General features: G+C 37.7%; 1 protein-coding gene across 1 annotated transcript; it reads right to left on the reverse strand.

Annotated features, from left to right (window-relative positions):
• Nucleotides 1-20,908: 20,908 nt before the first annotated feature.
• LOC139854658 (protein ALP1-like) lies at nucleotides 20,909-21,979 on the reverse strand. Its single transcript, XM_071843949.1, has one exon. The coding sequence runs from the start codon at nucleotides 21,977-21,979 to the stop codon at nucleotides 20,909-20,911; it is 1,071 nt and encodes a 356-aa protein (XP_071700050.1).
• Between the last annotated feature and the right edge of the window lie 1,498 nt (nucleotides 21,980-23,477).

The raw sequence follows: 23,477 nt of genomic DNA on the forward strand, positions 1-23,477 counted from the left end.
TGGGGATGAGAATGACTGATGATATGACGATTGATGATGTTATTTTGGACTTTACCTCTAAGTTAAGGTTTTGTCACCAGGGGTACCGCATGAGAAAGATAAAATTCAGCATTTTATTAGAGTTATTAAGCCAGAGTATCGGTCAATGGTTAGATTTTCTTCTTCTTTATCGCAAGCTTTTGAAATGGCTAAAGCGATAGAGGGTGATGTTAAAGCCACAAGGAATACAGGAGTGGGGAGTGGTTCTTATGGGAAGAGGTCGGAAGGTCAATCCAGTTATCAGTCCAGTCCAAAATTAAGAAAGTCAACCGGGTCCAGTACGGGGGAAGTTTCGAGTACGAGTGGGTCAGGTTACGTACAGAAATGGTGGTGTAACTCGTGCAGATCTTACCACAGTGGACAATGTTCTCCAGGTACGAAAAGGTGTCTAAGGTGTGGTATAGTGGGACATGATGTTCAACAATGTTCTTTCAAAAGCAATGTATGCTGGAATTGTCATAAGGAAGGTCATAGGTCAGCGCAGTGTCCGGCAGCGGGTAGAGGGAGTTTCGGGGCAGGGTCCGGGGTGTAGTCGGCGTCTGTCGGTGGATCTACCGCATCAGTAGGACAGAAGAGAAAAGGTCCTCCCACGGCTATAGCTAGAGCTTATCAGATGGTAGCAGATACTGATGTTGTATCAGAAGACTTAAACACTGGTATGTTCAGACTAACTTTGTTGTTGCTTTTGATTTCAGGAATGCGTGTTTAGTATGTTATGTAGATGATGTAATCTGTTTAGTGATAGGTGATTTGAGGTAGTGTTAGCTGTAGTGTTAGATAAGGATTTAGGTTTCTCGGATTTTCTTAACTGAAATGGAGACGTGATCTATGATAATGTATTACGTCTGGCCAACGTAAGTACATTTTGGTAGATCATGCGGAAGTTTCAATAAGATAAGACGAGAATTAGGTTAGGTGACTACTTGATTATATGTTGTTATGTGTTGTGAGACTGGTAGTTGATAGTATTTTTGTCGTGACCTACGACTTTGACCAGATTCCGAGGACGAAATCTCTTTAAGGAGGGTAGATTTGTAACACCTGATAATTGGGCCTAGATGAAATGACCATTTTGCCTTTGTGTGCATTTATATTGTTATTTTATTAGTTGAATGATTATAGTCATTTGACTATTTGGTTGAGACCAGTTCGTGACAAGGGTCACAAAACAGGTTTGTTTATTTAATTTGGACTTCGTTTGGATTGCCAAATGATGTACGAAAGATATCAGATAATCGATAAATACCCGTGTGTTGCACAGTGTGGAAATTATCCACAATTAAGTGTCTAGAGCTGGCCATTTCTCTCACTTTTCAGATTATTCCCAAACACACACCTGTACCTTCATCTTCATCTAATCAAAACCCTAAAATCTAATCTTTGATCTAGAGCTTAAATTATTCACATCTTCTTGTTCTCTGTGATTTTGTGATCATTTTAAGGTAAGCATCTCTTAGATTCATGTAGTGATTCTTGCTCAAATTGAGTTTTTGTGTTCTTGAGTAAAAGTTAGGTTTTGATGCTTGATTCTTGATCTAAAGTGTTTGATATGTTCTATTGTTGTTAGAAATATGTTTTGTATAGTTTATATGATGTTTTGGGAGTGGTTTTGGTGTTAGATGTTGCAAAAATCGAGTTTTTGGGCAAAAATGGCAAAAATCAGCGAGCTGGAATGTTCTAATAGCTCCCACACTTCTGACAGGTCACCCGTACATGTAACCACGTGTTTGAGGCTCAACCACGCGGTTGAGGACTCACTCGCACGAGTGAGGCCTCGTCCGCGCGAGTGAGCACTGGTCAATTTTTGGTAAACTTGAAAAGGCTGTAACTTTCTAACCGTAACTCCGTTTTCGATGAATAAACTATCGTTGGACTTGTATTGAAATTTAATATCCAATGATAAGATTTTAAGAAACTAAATAAAACTTTATTTTGGTCATAAAAAGGGATTTTATTGTGTATGTCTTGTTCTGTACTCGTTTGGTGTCGTTATTGACTGAGTTTATGTTGTAGACTTATAATATGATGAATATATGATAATATGACCTAGTTTATAGTATTTATCAATTATATTATTGATTAGAACACTATACTGACTTTGTTTCTGATGTTTCCAGTGATCAGGAGAAGTGAAGACTCGGAAATATAAGACCTCTGAGTACTTCTTGTGCTGGTTTTCGGTGAGTGGGTTAATCTAGCCGTTAAGGCATATAGTGACATGACCTAGACCATTGACCTAGTTGCTATGCTTAGAACCTTTGTTATTGTGTGATGTGGACTATGACCTCACGCGTTTATTGGACCGACCTTGCTTCTGATCAGGTCGGGAGAGATCAACCTTGCTTCTGATCAGGTTGGGCTCATTGATGTTGTATGATTAATATAAGTCGGAATCACGCGTCCATCGCGTGTGGAAGACTTATACTAGTGATACAGAGTTATGAGTTTTCGGTAGACTCTAGACTGATCAACTGGGGGTCGTTGGCCCGGCCAGACCGCCGAGTCTCTCAATGGGTTGCTTCGGATTACCCAGATGCTTGCTTCTGATTGACCATTGCTTGTAGTTATCACGGTTGCTTTGGATTGACCGTTGCTGAAGATGTGTTTATGCCTTAGTGGTCTTTGGATTTAATTGATTGTTGGATATTGTATTTGTATTGCTTTTATGTTGTATGTTAATGGTAGATTGCTATGTTTCTGCATGTTCTAGTAGTTATGTGATTAACTGTCTGATTAATTTGTTGCTGCATGTTCTAGTGATTGTACCTATGTGTTTTAGCTATTAGATTAGTCCATTCACTTAGCTTCGTGCTAACCCCTCCACCTTCCCCTTGCAGATTGTAGGTCTTTTGCTTTTATGGACATGGGAGAATATGGGCGTGTTGAGTTGTGTTCGACAAATCTAGAACTCTGATGTTGTCTATATGAAATCGAATATTAACGTAACACCGGTTTTTGATAACAATGTATTTATGTATGAAGTGTAATAATTATGTTTATGTTTGTACGTAAGGGCACGTTTTGTAAATAAGACTACCACTGTGTTATAAAAAAATACGGTGTTACAGAAGAAGAAAGCTGTCCTTAAGGGAAAAGCTAAAGTGGACCAAATTGTGGAATCATATGCTGGGTCATCTATCACTGAGATAATGGCTGTCATGCTTGACCAGCTCATAGCTGCCATATCTGAAAGCAGACCTGATCTTACTACAACCATTTACTCAGTGTATGACCAGTCACCGATACCAAATGTGAGAAAATGCTACAAGTATGGCAGCAAATTTCACTTAGCTAACCGGTGTACTCTAACCCTAACCCCATCTGCTGCTGCCTCTTCAAGTAAACCAGCAGACAGGAAGAGATCATCAAAGATGACCCTTCCAGAACCCATCCTTGGAAAAAAGATGACCCTTCCAGAACCCATCCTTGGATGGGTTCCCAAAAAGAACTAATCTCTTAGCTACTGTGCAGGGCATTCAAAGCAAGCAAATCTGGTATCTCGATAGTGGATGTTCGAGACATATGACCGGAAGTAGGTCCCTGCTAATGGACTATCAAGAAAAGGATGGTCAAGTTGTTTCATATGGAGATAATTCGTTGGGTTACACAAAGGGTTTTGGTACTTTAACAAATGGGAATGTTACATTTTCAAATGTAGCATATGTCGTTGGGCTTCAACACAACTTACTCAGCATAATCCAACTGACAAGCAAAAGTAAGATAGTTCAATTTAGAAGGAAAATTGGCACTATTTTTGATAAGACAGGAAAGCCATTGCTGACAGCTAAAAGACATGAGAACATGTATCAAATTGACATGAACACAGCAGTCACAACAACTGATACTTGTTTTTATTCAAAGGCAGCAGACAACCTCAAATGGTTATGGCAAATAGACTCTCACATCTCAACTTTAAAGATATTCACAAATTATCTAGTAAAAGTTTGGTGTCTAGGCTACCCACAATGTCTTATGTAAAGGACAGATTGTGTCCTGAATGTGAAAAAGGGAAGCATCACCATGCCTCATTCAAGTCAAAGCAGATTTCATCTGTTGAGAAACCTTTTCACCTACTTCATGTGGATCTTTTTGGTCCTGTTAATATAGCCAGCTGTAGTGGGAAGAAGTATACACTGGTGATTGTTGATGAATATTCCAGATACACTTGGGTATTCTTTTTAAGCAAAAGAGTGAAGCTGCTGATGAAATTATCAATTTTATCAAAAGAATGGAATTACTGAATGGGCAACTGGTGAAGCAGCTTAGAAGTGATCACGGTACAGAATTCAGAAATGCTACATTGGAAGAATTTTGTGCTGACAAAGGCATTTCACAGAACTTTTCCGCTGTGATAACACCTCAACAGAATGGTGTTGTAGAAAAAAGAAACAGAACTTTCATTGAAGCAGCAAGATCTATGTTGGCTGAGTCTGGGCTGAAAAATTCATACTGGGCAGAAGCTGTGAACACTGCTTGTTTTACCCAGTATAGATCTTTAATAGTGAAAAGACATCAGAAAACTGCTTATGAAGTTCTCGAAGGTAGAAGACCCTCAATCTCATTTTCTCATGTATTTGGCACTGCCTGTTTCATTCTAAACAATAGGGATCAGCTAGGCAAGTTTGATGTTATATTTCCTGGATATAATTCAATATGTCAAAGGCATATAGGGTTTTCAATAAAAGAAGGGGTTGTTTTGAAGAATCTATTAGTGTTACATTTGATGAAACTGCCCCTACTTCATCTTCTGGTCAAGAAGATGATGAGTTACTGTTTGAAGAGCCAACTCAGCAAGCTCTAGATGATGAAGAAGAACCAGCAGCAAATTCCTCACCAATCCATGTTGCTGGGTTCTCTAATGATGGGATGGAACACTCTGTTCCATCTGTATCTAAACCAGGTGGACCTACTTGCTCTACTGAAGTTTTACAACTTGAGCATAGGTCTACTGGTTCTGAAGGATCTCAAGCTGGTACTGGTTACACTCATAATGAATAGCTGTCTCCCACTGCTGCTCATTCCTCTGAGCCAGCTGATGATCAAGATGATGTGTGTTCCACAAGAAGCTCACCTGTTCATAACACTAGAAGGACAAAGGAGCATCCTATTGAACAAGTTATTGGTAATCAGGCAAGTGGTGTTAAAACAAGAAGACATGCAACTAGCAATTTTTGTATGCATGTAAACTTTGTATCTACCATTGAACCTACATGTCCTGAAGAAGCAATCAAAGATCCAAGCTGGGAAAGAGCTATGCAAGAAGAGATCTCCCAGTTTGATAGGAATAAGGTTTGGACTTGGTACCTACACATGATGAGGAAACTAAGAAGATCATTGGTACCAAGTGGGTTTTCAAAAATAAGATGGATGAAGATGGGATTGTGATCAGAAACAAAGCTAGATTGGTAGCTCAAGGTTTTAAACAGGAAGAAGGATTGGATTATGGAGAGACATATGCACCAGTGGCTAGGATGGAAGCTATCAAATTGTTCTTGGCATATGCTGCAAAGATAAAATTTAGGGTATTCCAGATGGATGTTAAGTCTGCATTTCTAAATGGGAAGCTGCAAGAAGAAGTTTATGTCAAACAGCCTCCTGGTTTTGTAAGTAGTAAATAACCAAACCATGTCTACAAGCTAGACAAAGCTCTTTATGGCCTCAAACAGGCACCAAGAGCATGGTATGAGACACTTCATGTGTATCTCACTGGTATAGGTTTTAAAGTTGGAACAATTTATACCACTCTATTCTCAAAAGAGATAGATGGTGATCTCTTGCTGGTACATATATACGTAGATGATATTATTTATGGATCTAAAAATGAGAAACATTGTCAAGATTTTTTAAAACTTATGTCAAAGACATATGAAATGAGCTTACAAAGAGATTTGCAATACTTTTTAGGATTGCAAATTAAACAACTTGATGATGAAATTTTTATAAGTCAAGATAAATATATCAAAGATATGTTAAAGAAATTTGGTTTGACCTGTTTAAAAGACATAGAGACTCCAATGGCAGCATCCATAAAAATAGATGCTGATTCCAGTGGTGAACCAGTTAATATCACTGAATATAGAGGTATGATTTGATCCTTACTTTATCTTATAGTCAGCAGACCAGATATTATGTTTCTCACATGTCTCTGTGCCAGATATCAAGCTGATCCTAAAGAGTCACATTTGCTAGCAGTAAAAAGGATATTTAGGTATCTGAAAGGTACTGCTAAACGTGGTCTTTAGTATCTCAAAGACCAGGATTTTGAACTAATTGGGTATTCAGATGCTGATTTTGCAGGGTGTAAAATAGACAGGAAAAGTACTACTGGTAGTTACCAGTTACTAGGTGGTAGGCTAGTCAGCTGTACGAGCAAAAAGTAAAATACTGTGTCCATATCTACTGCTGAGGCAGAATATGTTTCTGCTGGTAGTTGTACTGCTCAAGTACTATGGATGCAAAGCCAGCTGAAGGACTATGGTGTTCATGTTACAAAAACTTCAATCTACTGTGACAACACCAGTGCAATTGCTATTACCAACAATCCTGTGATGCATTCAAGGACAAAGCATATTGACATTCGTTATCACTTCATAAGGGATCATGTTCATAAAGGAGATGTGGAGCTACATTTTATTTCAACAGACCAGCAGTTAGCAGATCTATTCACAAAGCTCTTAGATGAGAAACGTTTTAACTATCTCATCTCTGAGCTGGGTATGCTTGAACTTTAAAATAAAAGACAATTTTATTGGTGTGCTGGTTCTACAACATGTAGGGCAACCCAGTAAGTCACAAATTCTTTACTTACTACCTACATGTTAAACAATCAGCACAACAAGGTCTTTTATATCATGGTTATTCAATGTCTAAAATGAAATAATAAATAGCTCACAACATTAAATGATACCTTAAAACAGAAACTCATTTACTCCCAATGATTTAAAATTAAATTCATGACATCTTAAATGTAACAAAGAATTTTTGTATTTAATAAAAATTTCATTTTATGGTCTTTAACTTCATTTTGAATTAAAACCTGCTGCATTTAATGCTTAATGGGAGGTATGAGTGTTCAAGCCGATTATACGTCATGTCAATAGTCTGTGTACCCTCGAAAACGTGCCAGTCTGTCACATCTGCCCACGCGCCTCCAGATGACAGTTTCCATTTTTCTCTCTCCTGCATTTTTTCCACCAATCCGAAAGGTTAAATAAGGCGATCCATTTCTCATAATAACCTTCGGTTATTAACTCTTCCATTTACCTTTAAAAACACACTTTTCTCTCTAAATCCCCAAAATATTCAAATCATTCATAGATTCATCTTCAACAAAATTATCAATGGCAGACCAACAACAATCACCACCCATCGAGAACCAATCAGAGGAACAATAACAACAGCAACAACAACCAGAACAACAACCTCCACCGGTCCTAGAGGAACAGGTTGAACAAGGACCATTGTTCAATCTTCATCCAAGCCTTGTTAAGGCTTCTAACGCACCTGCACATGATCTCATTCGCCTATCAAGAGGCAATGATGCACATGCTCTCTCCATCCCCTAAGTCTAAAGCCAACATAGGCTATGAGGCTCTGATCAACTACATCAGGCGATGCCCCTTGGTAAGATCTATCACTGGAGTGCCTTCTCGTCTTTATCCAGCCTATTTTTCCAGATTCTGGTACACCGCCACCATGGCCACCACTCAACAGAATGCTCCATGTAGTCGTGGTATGGTTACTGAAACCCTAATCTGCTCCATCACTGCTGATACTATTCGATGGGCTCTTCAATTACCCGGTGGTCCATTTGTCAATTCACCAACTAGCTATGAATTCAGGAGGGAAGTGCTGGAAATAATTGGATATACTGGTCCAATTGGTCATACGCCTTTAAGGAAGCATATGCCACCGTTATGGTACTACTTCTTCGGACTGCTAACCCAGTGCATCAGCCAGAAATCTGGTAGCTTCGATCAATGCTCAGGCTTTGAGCTTAAGATCGGTCATGGATTGCTGTTCAATAGGAACATTGATTATGCAGCTGAGATCTACCTCAGGTTAAAGGAAATGGTGCTTGCACCCAAAAGAACACATTTAATTCCCTTTCCAAGGTTCTTGAGCCTTGTGTTTGAAAACGAGCTTGGTAATGCTTACCAGCAGATTGCTGACGAATCATTTGACCTGCCTTTAAAGCAAGGGGGATGCCGAAAGATAAACCAACTGCTCCATATGCTGCCTTGACATCAGCAATGCTTGAGTATCTAGCTGCTCAAGGTGTAGTTGCCCAATCGACTGCCTCTGGTGTTGCATCAGCTGAGGGGGAGGGACCTCAGCGCAAGCCAGCTGTTAAAAGGAAGAAGCCAGCTACCTCATCTAGAACATCCATCGTCTCACATACTGGTAAAGCAGTAGTTGTATTAGAATCTAGTGCTCTCTGATAATAAAGAACAGTCCTAGTCTTATATACTGACTACCCACTTCTAAGTATTAGAATCCGTTACTTATTTATTTCTTGGTAACAGGCAAATCCAAACGAACTAAAGCTGGCTCCACGCAAGCCACCAGGGAGATTGCCCCAGTCTCAAATGCTGCTTCTGAAAAGAATACTGCTATGGAACCTGGTGCGTCTCTAGACCAAACAGTAGAAATCTCTAACTTAATTAAAATTATTTTAACTACTGACTTAAAAAATGAAAGTGGAGTTAAAGGTACAACCTTGACTCCCAAGCTTACTGGTTTTAAAACTAGTGTTAAGAAGAGTAGCATCCCATACTCTTCTATCCAGGCACTTTCACATTTTTCAAAATTATCCTTTAAAAAAAAATACCCTCTGCTGACAGTACAGCCAGCAGAGAACGTAACTGACCCCCAAAGCAGACTTGAGCTGGCTCCTCATCATGTTGAATTAGCTCAGGCTACTGCACAGCCCAAATGTTACTTGGATCTTGATAAGAGTCACACTCCTACATCATTACCAGCTAGAACTCTTTCACAATCTGGGTCAACATGTGTTGTCAATGAGTCAGCAGAGTTACACCTGCACTTATAGACACCTTACTCTGTCTCAATCAAAGGGCTGACTAAATCACCAGTCTGTCCCCAGAGACCAATAACAGATGCAATTGTTGAGTCAAATTTATTTGGTTCTACTGTTGTTAACATAAAATGTTCTTTTGTTTCAGTTCTTAGCAGGGTAGATGAACAGGCAGAGGGGGAGCAAGAAAATAATGTTATTGTTTCTACTGATGAGCTCTCTGTTTCTGCTATTGGTGTTGGTGCTACTGATTTGTCTACTGGTGGTGCTGATGCTAGTGATGTTGCCTCTACTGCTGCTGGTACTACTGGAGATATAGTGGATGCTGGTTCCACTGACCATACTGTTAATGAGGTGTTAGCTACTGCTTATATTTCTGCTACTCCTCCTGCTGTCTCCGGTATTGCTGCTTCAACCACTGATTCTGAGGTGGTTGATGAGATGATAACAAAACCTCCTCCTGCACTTGAAAAAGTTATTGATAATATTATTAAGGAGGTTCTTGATTTCGATGTTACTGGTTCTATCACTGTTACTCCTCCAACTGCTTCTATTGAGGAAATTACTACAGGATGTGACCAGGATGACGTGGTGCTTACTGATGAGATTATTGCAGCAAATGCTGCCTATTCTGCACATGTCACTGGTTCTACGAAACCCACTTTGGATGCTGGTACCTCCACTGCTACTACTAATGACACTACTCAGGCTTCTACTTCTGGTGAAAAGCCCAAGTATGTATGCTAGGTACCAGATCCAGATGAAGTTGTGCCCAACTTCATATATAGGGGAGCCTCTATCACTCCCAAGATTATCTGCTGGTGGATCAGCTAACTATTGATCCTCAAAGTGCTTTGGTATCAGCCAGCAAGTTACCCACAGAGGAGCTGACTGAACTACTGTCTCAGCTTGACCAACCAGTCTGTGAAGAGGTATATAAGAGGCTGGCCACTCTACAATAAATTAATGAGCAGCCATACTACCATTACTTTAGTATGGCTCCAGCTGCTTCTCCATGGCCTGGTACTTAGAGGCCTCTCAAGTTCATCATTGATCCGGCTACTGGTAAGTGTGTCATGCAAACTGCTCCTGATTCGCTAGTGCCTTCTGATTCATCCGCTTCTTCCTCATCATCCTCTTCATCTGATGATGATGCTGATAGAGGTACTGGTAAGGACGAGCCAGTCATTCATGATAATGTGACTGGCTCCAAGGACAAACAAGTGGATCTCAGTGATGATGATAATGATGATGCTGCAAAGGATACCAGTGGTTCTAAACCTTCGGGTGAAGGTAAAAATGGTGGTGATCATGGTGATGAGTCAGATTCTGACCTTCCATGAAATGTCCAGTCCATATTGATTATAAACGTTCCATATTAATTGATTTCGTTGCGAGGTTTTGACCTCTATATGAGACGTTTTTCAAAGACTGCATTCATTTTTAAAACAACCATAACCTTTATTTTATCAATAAAGGTTTTAAAAACATTACGTAGATTATCAAATAATGATAATCTAAAATATACTGTTTACACACAACCATTACATAATGGTTTACAATAGAAATATATTACATCGACATATGTTTCTTGAATGCAGTTTTTACACAATATCTTACAAATATGGACTCCAAATCTTGTCCTTATTTTAGTATGCAACAGCGGATGCTCTTAGTATTCACCTGAGAATAAACATGCTTTAAACGTCAACAAAATTGTTGGTGAGTTATAGGTTTAACCTATATATATCAAATCGTAATAATAGACCACAAGATTTCATATTTCAATACACATCCCATACATAGAGATAAAAATCATTCATATGGTAAACACCTGGTAACCGACATTAACAAGATGCATATATAAGAATATCCCCATCATTCCGTGACACCCTTCGGATATGATATATATTTCGAAGTACTAAAGCATCCGGTACTTTGGATGGGGTTTGTTAGGCCCAATAGATCTATCTTTAGGATTCGTGTCAATTAGGGTGTCTGTTCCCTAATTCTTAGATTACCAGACTTAATAAAAAGGGGCATATTCGATTTCGATAATTCAACCATAGAATGTAGTTTCACGTACTTGTGTCTATTTTGTAAACCATTTATAAAACCTGCATGTATTCTCATCCCAAAAATATTAGATTTTAAAAGTGGGACTATAACTCACTTTCACAGATATTTCCTTCCTCGGAAATAAGACTTGGCCACGGATCGATTCACGAACCTATACAAATATGTACATATATATCAAAGTATGATCAAAATATAATTACAACCATTTTTATTATGTTTTAAAGATTTGAGTGTATTAAGTCAGATGTCCTCGTTAGTAACCTACAACTAGTTATCCACAGTTAGATGTACAGAAATAAATCGATATATATTATCTTGAATCAATCCACGACCCAGTGTATACACGTCTCAAGCTAGATCACAACTCAAAGTATATATATTTTTAGAATCAACCTCAACCCTGTATAGCTAACTCTAACATTACTGCATATAGAGTGTCTATGGTTGTTCCAAATAATATATATACATGGGTCAATATGATATGTCAAAACATTTGCATACGTGTCTATGGTATCCCAAGATTACATAATATATTATAATACATGTATAATACAATATAAGTTAGCTAGGATATGATTTGTATAGATTTGTTTAACATTTCCCGTAGCTAAAAAGATCAAAAATATCCAATCTTGTTTTACCCATAACTTCTTCATTTTAAATCCGTTTTGAGTGAATAAAATTGCTATGGTTTCATATTGAACTCTAATTTAAGAATCCAAATAGAAAAAAGTATAGGTTTATAGTCAGAAATTTAAGTTACATGTCAATTACTAAAGAGGTAGTCATTTCCGTCGAAAGAACGACATCTTGATGACCATTTTGAAAAACATACTTTCACTTTGAGTTTAATTAAGATTTTTGGATATAGTTTCATGTTCATATGAAAAATAATTTTCCCAGAAGAACAACTTTTAAATCAAAGTTTATCATAGTTTTTAATTATCCAAACCAAAACAGCCCCTAGTTTCACTACGACGGCGTATATCCGATTTTATGGTGTTCATCGTGTTTCCAGGTTTTAAATCATTAAGTTAGCATATCATATAGATATAGAACATGTGTTTAGTTGATTTTAAAAGTCAAGTTATAAGGATTAACTTTTGTTTGCGAACAAGTTTAGAATTAACAAAACTATGTTCTAGTGATTACAAGTTTAAACCTTCGAATAAGATAGCTTTATATGTATGAATCGAATGATGTTATGAACATCATTACTACCTCAAGTTTTCTGGATAAAACTACCGAAAATGAGAAAAATGGATCTAGCTTCAAAGGATCCTTGGATGGCTTGAAAGTTCTTGAAGTAGAATCATGACACGAAAACAGTTCAAGTAAGATTTTCACTCGAAATAAGATTGTTATAGTTGTAGAAATTGAATCAAAGTTTGAATATGAATATTACCTTGAATTAGAAAGATAACCTACTGTAAATAACAAAGGTTCCTTGATCTTATATGATTACTTGGAATGGATTAGAAAGCTTGGAAGTAGACTTGCAAACTTGGAAGTATTCTTGATTTTTATGAAACTATACTTATGGAATTTATGAAGAACACTTAGAACTTGAAGATGGAACTTGAGAGAGATCAATTAGATGAATAAAATTGAAGAATAAAAGTGTTTGTAGGTGTTTTTGGCCGTTGGTATATGGATTAGATATAAAGGATATGCAATATTATTTTCATGTAAATAAGTCATGAATGATTACTAATATTTTTGTAATTTTATGAGATATTTCATGCTAGTTGCCAAATGATGGTTCCCACATGTGTTAGGTGACTCAAATGGGCTGCTAAGAGCTGATCATTAGAGTGTATATACCAATAGTACATACATCTAAAAGCTGTGTATTGTACGAGTACGAATACGGGTGCATACGAGTAGAATTGTTGATGAAACTGAACAAGGATGTAATTGTAAGAATTTTTGTTAAGTAGAAGTACTTTGATATGTGTCTTGAAGTCTTTAAAAAGTGTAAGAATACATATCAAAACACAACATGTATATATATTCTAATGGAGTCGTTAAGTCTTCGTTAGTCGTTACATGTAAGTGTTGTTTTGAAACCTTTAAGTTAACGATCTCAATTAATGTTGTTAACCCAATGTTTATTATATCAAATGAGATGTTAAATTATTATATTATCATGATATTATGATGTATGAATATCTCTTAATATGATACATACATTAAAATATCGTTACAACGATAATCGTTACATATAAGTCTCGTTTCGTAATTCTTGAGTTAGTAGTCTTGTTTTTACATACGTAGTTCATTGTTAACACACTAAATGATATATTTAAATATCATTTTATCATGTTAAATATATTGTATCAATATCTTAATATGATACATATGTATTTAGTAGACGTTATCATAACGATAATAGTTATATATATCATTTCTAGTTTCTTAACTTAGTAAACTCATTTCTTATGCATATCACACATTGTTAATATACTTAGTGAGATACTTACTCATCATAATCTCATTTCAACCATATATATATGTCTATACATACCACAACATGTAGTTTTTACAATTTTGTAACGTTCGTGAATCGCCGGTCAACTTGGGTGATCAATTGTCTATATGAAACTTATTTCATTTAATCAAGTCTTAACAAGTTTGATTGCTTAACACGTTGGAAATATTTAGTCATGTAAATATCAATCTCAATTAATATATATAAACATGGAAAAGTTCGGGTCACTACATTCCACCTCCACCACCTCACGGAGGTACTCCTGTTGTAGCTGCTAGTCATCGCCCCTCAACCAGTAGTTTTAACCCTACTGAGGTGGCTGCCATTTCTACTCTGGCTGTTTATCGCACTGTAGCCAGAATCTCACCAGACATCGAGAGAACCATCCGCGATACTCTCACTGATCGAATGACTGAAGCCATTCGCAGAGCTGGGAACATTACAACGTCCACTATTGAAGCGCAGCTCAAACAAGTATGTGCTTTTGCAGATCTAGCGGTGGATGCCATTGTCAAAAACCATGAAGAAGAGGAGGATCCTAAAAAGTGAATCATCTCTCATAATGAATATGCTGATCATATTGCCCATCTTTAAGCTGAACTTGATGCTGCTAATCGCAGGATTCTTTTTCTTAATGAGGAGAATAAGGTATTAGAAGAGAGGTTGGATTCGCAGGAACAGCAAATGGCTACGATGATTCCTGCCTCTGCTTATGTTCAAATGGTGGAGGTAATGCAACGCATGGCTGCTCTTCAAGCTGATGTATGAGCCAGCGTAAATCAAATGGTCATGGGTGTTGCAAGGAATGAAGTTCGTTCTTCAAACCTATGCCTCAGACAATATGGCGTAGATCCTGGTGCCCATCTATCTCCTACTGATGCTAACTGGAACAACTTTGCCTATTCTGTTCCAGAGTCAGATAGTGACCTTGATGCACATGTTTCCCCAGACCATCCTTCTGCCCAGCTGATGATAAAAAGGGGAGAAGAAGTCTAAGAAGCACAAAAAGAGAAAACAAACTGAGGGGGAGCATGAGCATGAAAAAGCTCCAAAGCAGCAAAGGAGAGATGGTGATGGTGCTGATCAAGGTACTGGCACTAAGCCCAGCAACGCTCATACTGAAGCAAGTGTCAATACTGCTGGTGAATCTCAACCCAGTGTGTCTACCACATCTGTGGATGATATTAGTTCTGGCAGTAAGCCCAGTGATGTTTTTGAACTGGTTGTTGCTGAATCTTTTGTTGTCTTTCAAACGATCGAAAGAAAAATGAAAAGGAAATTAGAGAGGCATCAGAAGAGACAGCAGGAATTGAACGATGTCTTTAATGCAAAATGGGAGGCCTATGTTGCTCGTAAAAGACACAGAATTGAGCATAGAAGAAGCCTAGACACTGAAAAGATGGATATTCATGATGAACTGCTCAGCATAAATAAATACAAGAGAGATGCTCGAAAACGAAATGCTAAGTTCATGGTGAAATATGATAAAAAGAAGGCAAAGCTGTATGCTGAGCGAGCAGACAGGATTAAAAGAATGACACCTGAAGAGATGAAAGATTATTTGCAATCTACTGAGTCAGGAGGAGTTAGAGCTGATGTATTCATGAAATGGCTGGACGATATGTTAGAAACCAGTCAATCCTCTCGACCAGCATCTTCTGCTCAGCCAGCTGCACCACAATAGCCAGCAGAAGTCATCAACCTTGATGATGATGTTTTTGAGGGGGAGTATCTTGCTATTACTCCCTATCTGCCTCCACAAGAACCAGTATCAACACAAGAACCATCAGCTGAACCCATACCAATCAATAAATAAAGGATAAAATCTGCCCCTAGGGACAACCAGCCCCTAAGGAAAGAGCCCTTATTTGAGGCAGTTGATGAAGGTACTGTGGCAGTTATACCAGTTGATACTAATCAGTCAGCTGGTACTGAAGACAACAAGGAGTGCTGTGAATGAAGACCCGGCCAGAAGTGTGTGGCTGGGTGTAACAAGTGATGAAGACCCAGCCAAGGTGGCTGAGCTGGGTGCTAATAAAGATGCTGATTCTGTTGATGCTGCTGATTTCACAGTCTGGGGCAGAGGGAGTTCAATGTTTATTCAATCACCTATTCCTACCCGGACTCTTGCTTATTTTGATAGGACACTGGATGAACGTTTTGATTTTGAATCAGTGGGTCCTTCTGGCATAGCAGAATCACGTATGTATCCTCCATCTTCCCCAAAACGTCATAATAAACACACTACTTGGGAAGATGATCCAGCTGCACAGGGTGAGCCAGATTTAAGAAAGATGAATCCAGACGAAAGAGAGGCTTACAGGTTGGAGATCACTGTTCCGGAACTGCTTGAATAAAGAGTAGCAGCTATACCTGAAAGGATACGCCAAATCAGAATGCTGTACCATCCACTTGATCAGCAATTCTACATCAATGCTTTGGAATTTGGCATTGAAGTTGGTGTGTATCTATACAACAGTGGTCAAAGGCTACATACTGATGCAGAGAAAGCTCTCTTTTATGAGGCTCTATAGCTGGACATGGATCTAAAGCAATACTGTGATGCCATGACTACTGATGAAGGCAGACAGTTAATTGCTACAGCTAAATCCCTAAATATCACAGTAAATGATTATCTTTTAAGTGTTCAGTTTGAACAGCAAACAATGGATGATGCTGAACTTGGTGAGAGGCTGATGCTTAAGGAAGTGGAAGATAAATTGGCTGCTGACAGACAAAAAGAAGCTGAATCTTTAAAGTTAGCAAAAGCCATTGTCAAAGCACAGGATAAGGCACTTGATGAACAAGAAGCTGCTGAGAAGGTACCTACTGTATCTCCTATAGAGACTAAACGAACAATAGAGCTATCTGATCATTATTATAGGAGCAAGTATGGTGATGTGATGACCAGAAGATCCAATCCTGGTAAGATCATCAAAGTGCATAAAGGCACAAAAAGGGCCTTCAGTGTCAGCAGGGAAGGTAATGTTCAGGAGAGGATAGACTACACTGAACTAAGAACCTTAGGATTCAGTGAATGGATGGAGATACTGCAGTACTTTATTGGTAAAGGTAAAAGTGGTATTAAAGATACACTGAAACCTGAACTTCAAGAGCTCTTCAATAAAGCAGTAAAGTATGGGAACGCACCATTAGTGAATGTAGAAGAAGTTCTCTCTCAAAATCCTAAAGAAAAGAAATCTACTGGTGATGGCCCACACAGAAGAGATTCCATCATTCTACCCCCTAAAATTCCAGTGTTTTACCATGCTGAGGTACCTTACCTATATCCTGAAGCCTGGGCAGCCCTCAAAATTAAAGAAGAAGAGCTATCTGAAGATGAACAAGATAAAGACAAGGATAAAGACAGATAGCCTTCTGATGCTTAAAATGTATCTTTTGTTTTCTTCATTTTTCATTATGATGTTTGGTAATTATTGTATATACTCTGTTGTAGTGAAAATGAAATGAGTTTATCTTTAAAATCATATCAAATAATAAGGTATAGATAACTCAGCAAAAGATCCCAAAACAAATCAAAAAGGGACAAATTTACTGCCTATTTTTCATTAGGTCCCTTAGTGCTGGCTTTAGTGTTTTCTCTTCATGTCATAGGTTTTGTCATCATCAAATAGGGGGAGATTGTTGAGTCCCCAAAATAATTAAGGATTTAATTATGACAAAACTGTAATTTATTTGCACTAAAATGTTATGTGCAGTCAGCACAAGTTTGTTTATGTATAGACAACAGATATTGCTGTGTCGAGTGTATAGTTTGCTGCTTAGTCTACCAGCACAAGGTAGATAGTATTCTTCAATTAGCACAGGATGCGTACTCAGCAATTCAAGAATATCAAGTGACTTAGCAATGAAGAACCAGCATAGCTGGAATGCAGCTTACTACACAAGACAGCTATGCTCCATTACAAGCATAGTGGTTTCCTGAGTGGTCTACATCAATTGTACTATTCAACAGAAGTCAAAGACAAAGTTGAACAGAAAAGGACACGCGTCGGCGGCTGACAAGTGACCTTACAAGACCACGTGGGAATGCAGAAGTTTAACGCATGTGCAGACATGTGTTATACTTTGTCAACGCCTAGGGAACACAACATTCTATTTGTTTAAACAAATAGTGGTGCCAAACCGAATTGGGGTGTTCCTGCAAATAGTTACCAAAGAGGAAAGAGGAGAGCACGCTCTCTGATGCAGTTGTCTCCACAAGCACAGACATCCTATGTACCAGTGGACAATAGAACAATTACACGAATAATAGGACTAGTATAAATTGATGTATCCACTATTGTAACAACTAGTGGTGTGAGTTTGTTTATTTAGAGTCCAAAACGTGTAATAGCTTAGAACACCCTCTGTAGCTATATTTAGGTGAATCTGTATCAACCAACTATCATTCCGCCAAGGATAGTTATAATTCTTTATGATTTAATCAATAAAGAATAAACCATTGAAAAATTACCTTTGACTCTATTTAATTTATTTGCTTGAATACTAAACTGTGTCTTAACTGTTAAGTTAATTAAAAGAATTGTATTCACCCCCTTCTGCAATACTCCTATTGTTTATCAAGTGGCCAACATATATATCAACGTTGAACTCGATTTTTTTTTCTAAAACCAAAAATTAAAATTGAAAGTGAACTCATATACCCTAAAAAAGGGACAACCGAATGTATGTACATTAAGTAAAAATGAGAAATCATCATTATTCATTATTATACATAACACAATAACACAATAGCAAAAAAAAAAAAAAAAAAAAAAAGATATTAAAAGCCACTGATAATTGAACGGGGGAAAATTGAAATAACACCTGATACTCAAAGCAACTTACTAAGTAAGTAATGACTATTAGGCATGTGCATTGGATTAGAGACGGTAAGTCGTGTCTTTTTTCCCCAAGACTTTATAGAATTGATGAAGCACCGAAGATTAATATTAAAGACGATGGATCTGTTGTATGGCAGTGGAGAAGACCACATACTGGACGTGCATTGGGTGAATTTGAAGCGTTATCATCATTGCTGACTTCGTACGCACCTGACAGAAACAAACAAGATAACTGGAAATGGTCAAAGACATCAAATAGGCTGTATAGCGTGAAGATTTTGTCTGCTGAAATCGACGAGAAACTATTACTCAATAGCAATTCGAACCAAGGGTGTTCCAAGGCAAAAGTTAAAATGACCCGGTTGCTATCAACGAGATACAAGTAAAAGCTTTCAAGTGGAACTCCAATAGATCGAAGGGTAAGAAATTCGAGTGGCTAATGTGGCTTTCAAATACGGCCTGTTATCTCATGATTACTTAGGTCTTAGGCTTGTTGAGTTGAGTTGCATCCTTTGCACCTCAAGTTTGTAAGTGCCATGCAATTTCATAATTCGAGTTCTGTAAGTCCATAGTTGATACCCTCGAGTTGTAACTATTATCGTGTAGTTGCATAGTCATAATGCTATGCTTCTGTATCATGTTTATAGTTTAAATAATAATCTTACTGTTCAGGAAAAAAAAAGAACTGTCCTATTGATTTTTAATATAAATCTATTTAATATATCTATAATATGTTTGCTTTTCAAAAATAAAAATATATATAAATCTATCTAATATCCATTGGCATTTTCATATCTAATATGTTATTAAATGTGGTATCAAGTGTGGTGACTTTCTTTCATTTAACTTCTAAACTTACTGTAGCATTAATTCTTGTTTGTTTGAAATACATGAGTTGATTACAGTGTGTCACTAACTTATGAGGATTTTCCCTATGATTGCGTTAAAATGCTTGGTCAAAAGATGTCAGAGATGGCGGTGGTATGGAACAAGCTAACAACTCAGGCCATTCCCTATCATAACTCTTATAACTGAACTTTTCTCCTCCACATCAGAGCTACGCCAGCACAAATTCCTTTAACATTCTCTTAACATTTCTTTAAGGTTGTTCCCTATCCTACGCCAAGTGGTTATATCATTTGATGTGAGAGATGACTATGATAAGGAATACCATCGCCAACTCTTTGGCCGGTGGAGTCTCTAAGACCCTTTTTAATAGTGACGGGCGTGATGGGGGGTGATGGGGTTTTTGTAGGGTATAGTGCTGAGTTGGCAAATGTGATGGGGTGATGGTGTGATGGAGTTTGTAGTGGTGGGCGCGATGGTTATGTGATGGAGTTAATTTTAATTTTAGTTTTTCATTTTATATTATTATTATTATTATTATTATTATTATTATTATTATTATTATTATTATTATTATTATTATTACTATTACTATTATTATTATTATTATTATTATTATTATTACAAAAATAAATCACAAATTTTTTTTTAACGTCACTTTTATTAAAACAACATCACGGTTACAATTTTTGAAAATACAGATTAAACACGATGACAACGAAAACTACCCAACGACAACGATAATACAACAAAACATTTAGAAATCATTGAAATCAGGAGAATCGGACGAATAGAATTTGCCATCCGTGTCGTACTGTGGTCCGGAGGGCACGTACTCCTCTTCACCAGACACGATATTTTCGCTCTCATCCCGGAACTCGATATACAACTTAATGATTTCGTTGCTGGTCACTGCTCGACCCAGAAGCATGGTCCAATCTTCTTCATCTTTAAGAAGACTGACTGGAACATTGGGTTCCTTGAAGAACCAGACTTGTGAGAATGTAAGAGGTATGTCCTCTTTCAGAAAATCAAGTAGTTCAGACAACGGGTAATTTCGGACATTCAGGCAATACTCCCTCTGTTCAGAATCGACGGTGAAGTAATTCTTGACCTCGCGGTCGAATTCCCCACCATAGTTAACTTGAAGCATAACATTCATCTGAGACATTTTGAACTTATAAATTTTAGAAGTAGTAGAGAGATAAGTGTTTGAGATGTGGTTTGTTAACAACTGAGGGGTTGTATTTATAGGGGATTGAAGCAAGTGTTTGAACGAATCCAATGGTCATGAATTAAAATCACATGTTGAATACAGCTTTAATAAAGGTAATAGTGGAAACAGCTTTATACAGAGCATCTCTGCTCACCACTACTTTATGCAGAGCATGTCTGCTCACCACTACTTTATGCAGAGCATCTCTGCTCATCACTACTGTATTACACGAATCCAAAGTTGAAATTCAAAATACTTAAAATACAAGAATTTATTAAAATACAACAATTTATTAAAATACAAAAATTTATTAAAATACAACAATTAAATTAAAAATACAACAAACACACAAATTAACCATTCATAGTTCTAAAGTTTGGGAGAAGGCTCCAAATGTGTTCAGTAAGATCATGTCGAAGTTGGTCATGAACATTTCTATCTCGTATTTCTTGTTCTCGTACATCACGACTTGTAGAGCGATTCCTTACATAGTTAGGATTTGCTTTATCAGTGGCCAGTAATTCTTCCTCGAGCCAGGTAATGTTAAACCCGTTATCCTCGACTATCATGTTGTGCAATAGCACACAACAATACAATATTCGTCTTAACTTGTTCACGCTATGTGGTCGTCCAGCCATTTGTAGAATATGGAATCTACCTTGAAGAACACTGAATGTTCTCTCCACATCTTTACGTGCACTTTCTTGAAATTGTTTGAATTTTGCACTTGGCTCATCGGTTGGTGTCGAATACGCCTTGATCAATGTTGCCCAATCGGGGTAAATCCCATCGGCTAAATAATAACCATTCATGTATTCCTGACCATTAACAGTAAATGGAGCAAATGGTGCATTTCCATTTTTGATGTCATCGAATAATGAAGATTGATTCAAAACATTCACATCGTTGTTTGCACCCGCAGCACCAAAGAATGCATGCCAAATCCACGTATCATATGAAGCAACGGCTTCAAGAACAATGGTTGGGTGTTTTTGATGACCACTCGTATATTGCCCTTTCCAAGAAACTGGAAAATTCCTCCACTGCCAATGCATGCAGTCGATGCTTCCAAGCATTCCCTTAAAACCATGCTTTTCTTCATGAGCGCTATACAGACGAGCTATATCGCCACTCGTTGGTTTCCTCAAATATTCATCAACATATAGTTGCAGAACACACTTACAAAACATATTTAGACATATTATTGATGTGGCTTCAGACATTTGTAAATATTCATCAAACATGTCTGCTGCTGTACCATACGCCAATTGACGCAACGCAGATGTAATCTTTTGCTCAGTAGTAAAACCTAGTCTACCAAGCTGCTGTACCATACGCCAATTGACGCAACGCAGATGTAATCTTTTGCTCGTTGGTTTATACGGCGTGTTAATCTCCCGTGAAAGTATCACCACACCACCCATTTGTTTTTGATCACGCTACACTAGGGAAAAAAAATTGGCTTGATATGTTGATCTAACCAGAGAGATCTTACACTTTCACTTCAAACTTTATTCCATTTATAATAATATTTAAATACAATAAATAAATACTTATAAATAATACTCCGTACTTCACTAAAAGCAATATTAATAATAAAACTAGTATTGTTCCCTACCATGAACGTTATGGTCAAAAAGCAAACAAAGAAAAAAACTAAAATAATATTTATGGCCCCAGCAAATGAACGTTATGCTTCGTTAGAGATGTGGCTGGTGTGACATTTGATTGGCTTGTTCCCTACCACCATCATCTCTTACATCTTTTGACTTTAACTCAACCATAGGGAAAGGCCTTACAGTATATGTCTAACTTTTTTTTTTTTTTTTTTTTAAATTACAATAATCAATTAAGGAGTTTCTATTTTTTTTTTTAACGGCAAAGGAAGTATGTATTATATATATCAACACGAAATAATTACAATAATGTCACGCTTACAAAAACGGAATTACATCTAGGAAAACAAAACGACAAATATATAAGCGAGATAGTAAGACTCCACAAGTGTGCAGGAAAACGCCGTAGTCCGTTCATTATCATTAAGGTCGAGATTGGACTTGAGAAGAATTAACTAAACAAGCTGGAGTGGGGACAGAGCACAGTGTTGGCAATTCAACGACAAAGCCCCCTGATCCACCTCAAATTCTCTCGACCAAAACGACTACTCTAGGAGTGGGGCAAAAAACCTGCGTGGAGAACAATTAATTAACCTATCCCGGATCTCCTAGACGATAAAGCTAGCGAATCATAACCTCGTGGATTTGCAAGCCAGACATCCCATTCAATATTGGTGCCTTTGATCCTATTAGAGTTGCATTCGAAGCATTTAAGTTGGATGTCTTTGAATACCATTGCGCATGTCGGTTTTATCTTAGTGAAAGTGAAAGCGTTCCTACTTTTCCAAATCATGTATCCCGTAACCCATTCCGTAGCTTGCCACAACAGTTTTTCCAAGTCGGAGGTGAAGTTATATCCATTTCCAAGAAAAGATTCATTTATACCCAAGTTTGTAAAAGGGCCGAGCTTCCACCAATCATAGACACGATTCCAAATGTCAAAAGCGAAAGTGCATAAGATGATGGAGTGCTCTACTGATTCCAAACCATTGTCACAAACCGGACAACGTACCGTACCCAAGTCCATACCTCTCTTGTCAAGTTCAACTCTTGTAGGTAACCTTTTGTGTCGAGTACGCCAAATAAACAACTCAACTTTGAGGGGGACCAGTTTGTTGCGGAGTGACTTTATGCTCACGGTTGCGATGTCAGGGCTGCTCCGGATCAGAATATCCGTAAGCTTGTGAACCGAAAACGAGCCATCCTTACTCCAAGACCATGACCATTCTTCTTTACCTGAGCTACACGGGACAAAACTAGATAAAAGATTAGTAAGAGTGGTGAGGTCCCCGGCCAATCTCCCCGA

This window comes from Rutidosis leptorrhynchoides, chromosome 6 (genome assembly GCF_046630445.1).
Source record: "Rutidosis leptorrhynchoides isolate AG116_Rl617_1_P2 chromosome 6, CSIRO_AGI_Rlap_v1, whole genome shotgun sequence".
Taxonomy (NCBI): Eukaryota; Viridiplantae; Streptophyta; class Magnoliopsida; order Asterales; family Asteraceae; genus Rutidosis; species Rutidosis leptorrhynchoides.

Coding starts and splice junctions, on each gene's coding strand:
- LOC139854658 (XM_071843949.1), bottom strand. CDS start 21,979: ATGGGTGGTGTGGTGATACTTTCACGGGAGATTAACACGCCGTATAAA.